Source organism: Camelina sativa, chromosome 20 (genome assembly GCF_000633955.1).
Source record: "Camelina sativa cultivar DH55 chromosome 20, Cs, whole genome shotgun sequence".
Classification (NCBI taxonomy): Eukaryota; Viridiplantae; Streptophyta; class Magnoliopsida; order Brassicales; family Brassicaceae; genus Camelina; species Camelina sativa.
The window spans coordinates 19,700,420-19,706,839 of NC_025704.1; the positions used below are offsets into that span (position 1 = coordinate 19,700,420).

Genomic DNA, 6,420 nt, shown 5'->3' on the forward strand with positions numbered 1-6,420 from the left:
CTGTCTATTGCATTACGAGGGAGATCTAATGGAAGCTAGTCTCCAATAAAGCAAGAATTTGTAGGGTTAGTCGTCTGTTCCTTTTATATGTTGTATTATGAGTTTGAGGTTTAGTTTTAAAGTTTCGGATGTGTTCATTGTTTTGCAAGCCTTAGTAAAGGTTTTCCACTTACATTATGTGTTTCTTTAACACTCTATACTTTATTCCTTTTATTTTTTCCAGATTTCTCTATCAGTCCAAAGAAAAGTCTGAAACTTGAAAGTGTTGTTCCAAGTAAGGCTCATTTTCTTATCGAGTATCTCCAGTGCTTATTCTGGAAATATGTAAACAACTCTCTCCATTCTCAAACTTTAAAAATGATTCTTCCGATGGTCTATTTTTCAGCCTCCTTGTGACAATCCTAATGGATACGAGCTTGCCTGAGAACGTTCGACCCCTATCCATAGTTCTATAAGGTAAAGTGTTTCATTCATTCATTCATTAATTTCTCCCATTTAGCTCCAGTACACTGGTAATTTGTTAGCACTGTTAAGTAATCTTTGTGTTTGTCTTTTTTGGGATTGCTATAGAACTTATACACTGCATTCTGTCGCCAGTTTTGCAAGTATTCTTGCATTTATGATTTCGTTGTCTAGAGCCTTTTCATCCATAGTGTTTGAACTTTCTTTTATTAAATCATGAGAGAAGAAAACTGAGAAAGAAAGAGGTTAATGATGTTGGATATACATGATGCAAGTAGAAAGCATTGTGTTGAATTTCTAATGTGGTCAGCTGATGTGGAGTTTCTAATCCGATTACAGTCGTATCATATCAATGTCCTCGGGTCCCAATGACAAGTGAAGTCACCAGAGAATGTGGAAAGCTGCAAAGAAATGGGGAGAGACAATAGAGCAAACATTGATAACATATGCTATTGATGCTATTAGAGAGTATAGGTTTACTACAGTAATAAACATCTCTTGTATTTGTTATAACTTATAAGATTGTATCCATGCCACTAGAAAATTTTATACAGAGTTACATTCCATATAAAACGATATCATGTTCGAATATCTAACTTTTATATAGATTAATATTTTTAATGAATTTTTATTTATAATTGTCATGTATTAAATAAATTGGAATATAATATAATCAAATAATCACTGCACATACGTCGGTTGCATGAGTGACGCTAATTAAAGTCACAATAAAACTGACGTTAAATTTATGAAAACGACGCAAATATTCTAACGTTAAACTAAATGTCAGTTCTATAACCGAAGTTATTAATTTTAGCGTCGGGTCGTGAGAAGTCGGTTTCCAAACCGACGCCAATATATTGGAGTCATTAGACAACCGACGTTAACCATGATTATAAATGATGTAACTTACCGTGTTTTTTGTAGTGAAAAAAAATGAATATGATAAGTGTTTCTTAAAGATGTGGAGACAATTAATGGAAAAAAAAGAAGATGAGAAAGTTGAAAAGTTAATACAACAAAATAAAATAAAATAAAAAACTTTATTTTAGTTATGATAAAAAGAAGGAAATGATAAACGTTATTTTAGTATTTATCTATTATGCTTGTGGTATTTCTTAAAAGGAATTAGCAAATGTGGTAGAAATGATAAGTTTAGTTTTTGAATGTAGTAGAATTGTTAAAATTCTCTTACTATTTTTTGGACAAAAAATAAATCAAAATTAATAAAAAAACACAAGAGTTGCCTTTTATTTAGTAAGTTTTAACACCGACTCTTGTTGGGAGAGCTGGTTAAAGTGTAGACATATCATTGGTTTTATCTTTGATATAAAAAAAAATTATTTTGCTTCATTTTTTTCTTCTTCTCTCTCTTTCACGAAAATCTCTCGTTTCATCCCAAAAGCTTCATTTGTGTACTTCACAGATCTTTCTGTCTGAACCGATCCATCCCGAAGAAGACGAACATAAAAAATATCTCAACTGGGTTAGCAAAACAAAAAAAAACTTTTTTAAATATCTTTTAATTCGTCGTTTCTTATACAAACCAATTCTATGTCAGGTCAGTCTCGTTCTCATTCCTTGTTTCATCTTTTGATTCTTGATCAATCTGGGTGTGTGCTTGATCAATTTGGGTGTGTGCTTGATCAATTTTAGTAAGGTCAATCTGGGTGTGTGCTTGATCTATCAAGTTTTGATTTATCGACATACCCAGATTGTGATTTATGTGTGAGATTACGCTTTAGGGTTTTTGAAGTTATGGGTAGTTCTTGAAACTTTTAGTTAGGGTGTTTTGAACCTGAATTTGGGAGCTTTCCTGCGAATTGTACCAAGCCCTTGTTTAAAGTATGTGTTTGTACAGGTAATCAAGAACCAATCTTGGTGAAGGAAGAGAGTGTGGTAAGTTTACAAAATTGTTTCAGCTCAATTTTGTTGCTTGATTGATGAACAGAAGATGATGATTTAATTGTGTTTATATTTGCCTTTCTTGCAGAACATGGGACACAAGAGATGGTTTTTCCTGCTGGCAATTTTTGCTTGTCTTCTTTCCTTTTCATCTGGTAGAGTTTAATAAATTATGCAACTTTTATTATGACTCTTTGTACACAGTTTTTAATACTCCTTCTGAGCATAATATCAAGATTTGAAATTTCTGTGGAATGATAGTACTTTTGAAGATATTAATACAATGTGACATGGATCCTCAATCTGGAAAAGTGATGATTTTATATGTACCTGTATGGCTATCAATGAATAATGTCAATTTCTATGGTGTGAGTCGTGTGACTTGTTTCTTCTTATTTCAGTTCTCAAATTGAAGAGTGATGATGGTCGACCTGTTTACAACCGTACGCTTGCCAAAACACTTGTGGAGTATACTTTTGCGGTAAGTTTATGGAGACTTAGTAAAGCAAAAGAAAAAAAGGCCTGTAAACATCTGCTTTCTTTGACCACATCATTCCCTATATAGTATGCATAACTCTATTTTCATCGTATTATGTCTAACATTGGTCATACTTTTTGTACTTGGCTTGCAGTTCAAAATCGTCTTACTACTGGAGACCGCATGCTTGCTTGGACCAATGGCTCTCCGGTGACATGTGTGTTCTGCTCCTGCCCTGTAGAGACTCGTGATCACTTGTTTTTTGCTTGTCCCTATGCTGCAGAAATCTGGACGTCAATAGCGAGAGATGTCTTCAAGGCAAGGCTCTCCACTTCATGGCCTACAATTTTGGATTACCTCTCGGAAACTCAGCATGATCGCATACAAAGTTTCCTGACCAGATATGTCTTTCAACTCTCCGTCCACTCGATATGGCGGGAACGGAACTCTGGGCGGCATGGTGAACCCCGTGCTCTGCTATCAACCTCACTCTCTGAATGGATAGACAGATTCTTAACCAGCTCTTGGCAATCCAAAAATTAGGTGATCGACACTACGAGCAAGGCTTACAAGGTTGGCTCGCAACTCGGCTCTAATGACACAACTTCTAAACTATCTATTTCTACAGGCTTCCTCTGTTTTCTCAAAGCATAACATTTATTTTTCAAAAATAAGAACTCAACAAGAGTTTTACCAATGGAGAAGAATAATATTAATCAAACTTCTAAAAGTTCTTATTCTAAAAAAGTACACAATTTAATATTTTAAAATTATTAGAGTCTCAAAATTATATTCTCCCAATGGAGATGCTTCTATAGTCGCAACTCGCAACTGCTGCGTTTAAACTTGTGAAATCTATAACAGCATCTCGGATTTTATTTTTTATTTATTGAATTACAGCTAAACAAATATATAGATTTTTTTAAGTTATACGATGTGTAGTGTACCAATCAAAATGTTTTTATTAGATGTCCAGTTTGAGGAGGTGTGGCATTTGGAAGTGCTGAATAAAACTGATGTACGTGTCACGTGAAGCGAAAACATATTTTATTTTGATTGTACTGATGATAAATTTATTTCTGTCATTTTATTGCTACTTTTTTTCAATAATTCAATCCACGCGAGTGTATTACAGCTCCAAATTTATCAAATTAATTATAAGATAATTATTTCAATAGAAGTAAAATTAGGATAGGGGTTACGAAACCTAAGCCCCAATTTTGACTTTCGATAAGACTATATAATTTCAGTAATATCTATAACAAACTCAGAAACCAATCCCTATTCCCTAGTAATCAGCTTGAACATAGTTACATACACACTGTGTGATGACTGACTTTTTCCTTTTACTTCTTCTCTCTCCAACAAATCTATAAACACCATCAAATGTATTTTTCATTTCTTCTCAAAACCTAAGAACAAAAAAATGGACATTGAATCTTCTTCATCTCCATCATCACGTGCTCTTCTTAAGAAGGAGAAAGGAGGATGGAGAGCTATCAAGTACATTATTGGTTCGTTTTTTACGTTCTTCATTATTTGACATTTTTTTTTTCTTTGGGTTTTATAAAATTAAATAAAATATTTTTATTTCGGGTTTATGAAGCAAATGAGTCGTTTGAGAAGCTGGCGTCAATGAGCTTAATAGGGAATCTATCAGTGTATCTCACAACAAAATACAATCTCGGTGGTGTCTTCTTGGTGAATGTCATCAACATTTGGTTTGGTTCTTGCAACGTTCTTAGTCTCGCTGGTGCTTTTGTCTCTGATGCTTACCTCGGAAGATTTTGGACTCTTCTCCTTGGTTCCATAGCCTCCTTCATCGTAATTTTCCCTTCCTCTCTCTTCATTTTCAACACCGTAAAAACCAGGAACCTAAAGTGTATGGTTAAGTGTTTGCTCTAGTGCGTAGACTTGTTCTATGGGTTAGGACTAAGGAACTTTTACGATTATCGTTGTGGTTTTGAACATTGTTTCTATGATAGGGAATGGGAATAATTGCTCTAACTGCGGCTCTCCCAAGGTTAAGACCCGAGGCTTGCAACGATCCATCGAATTGTTCAAACCAGCCCACGAAATGGCAGCTTGGGGTTCTTTTCTCCGGTCTAGGTTTACTAGCCATTGGAGCAGGAGGAATCAGACCGTGCAACATCGCATTTGGAGCAGATCAATTCGATACAAGCACTAAAAAAGGCAAAGCTCAGCTTGAAACGTTCTTTAACTGGTGGTACTTCTCCTTCACTGTGGCTCTAGTCATTGCACTGACAGGTGTCGTTTATATACAGACTAATATCAGTTGGGTCATTGGTTTTGTGATCCCCACGGCTTGTTTTGCACTCTCCATCACCACCTTCCTCATCGGTCAGCACTCTTACATTTGTGCAAAACCTGAGGGCAGTGTGTTCGCAGACATTGTTAAGGTTGTTGTTGCGGCCTGTAAGAAACGTAAGGTGAAACCTGGAGCAGATCTAACGTTCTACGTAGGCCCTTCTGATGATGGATCATCCACCACTTTGGTCCGAGACAAACATAGGTTAGTTCGTTACATTAATTAGATTATGTATTTGCTTCTAAAATGAATTAAAATTATACTTTTAATATTTAAAAATTTATAAGTAAGTAATTTGCATCTTCTAAAATAATTTTTTTTTCTTTCTAAATCAGTTCACAACTTTTGGTATTTTAGACCAAAAACCAAATTATTAATGTAAATTTGCATAATTATGGGTATTTCCAAACGAAGAAAGTTTCTTCAAGAAACACTTTGCGGTATTATATCGATAAGACGCAAACATAATTAGGAACTTTGGTTATCTTTGATGTTTGCGGTTACAGTTTAAACAATATTTTTTATAAGAAACCTTTTTGTTGTCAAAAAGAGAAACTTGTTTATCCTCGATTTTTTGCCATTACAATTCTAAATTTTACTTTTTCTTTTTTGTCAATAAAATATTATCTAAGAAGCGAAATTATTATTATATTCGAAAAATAAGAATTGAGTCTCACTTTATAGTGCTTGAAATTGGCGGTTTAAACAATGACATTAATATATAAGTGTAATATGTAAAGTCTCTAATCTTTGTTAGATGTTTCGGTGTGACAGGTTAAGGTTTGTTGACAAAGCATCGGTGGTAACTAATCCGAACGAGTTAAATGAAGATGGTAAGGCGAAGTATAAATGGAGATTATGTACTATGCAGCAAGTGAAAAACATCAAAAGTGTGACAGCAATTTTACCTGTTTGGGTCACGGGGATCGCGTGTTTCATGCTGACTGACCAACAAAACATTTACGGGATCCTTCAAGCTATGCAAATGGATAAAACATTCGGACCACATAATTTCCAAGTCCCGGCAGGATGGATGAACCTCGTCTCCATGATCACTCTTGCCATTTGGATTTCACTTTACGAGTGTGTTATCATACCAATAGTGAAACGTATCACGGGGCGGAAAAAGCGGTTAACAATGAAACAAAGAATCGAGATAGGTATTAATTTGCCTTTTCTTTTTTTGTTAAGATATATACAAAATTATAGGTTTAGATATTGTCGGTATGAGTGATACAATGTCTTT

The 6,420-nt window shown here is 34.6% G+C and overlaps 1 protein-coding gene across 1 annotated transcript in view; it reads left to right on the plus strand.

Annotated features, from left to right (window-relative positions):
* Nucleotides 4,272–6,420, plus strand: part of LOC104771282 (protein NRT1/ PTR FAMILY 2.8) — a 9,396-nt gene continuing 7,247 nt past the window's right edge. Inside the window, exons 1-3 of the mRNA XM_019242172.1 lie at nucleotides 4,272–4,359; nucleotides 4,452–4,669; nucleotides 4,831–5,378. Of these exons, the coding sequence (XP_019097717.1) occupies nucleotides 4,272–4,359; nucleotides 4,452–4,669; nucleotides 4,831–5,378 (854 nt within the window). The remainder of the gene's footprint in view (nucleotides 4,360–4,451; nucleotides 4,670–4,830; nucleotides 5,379–6,420) is intronic.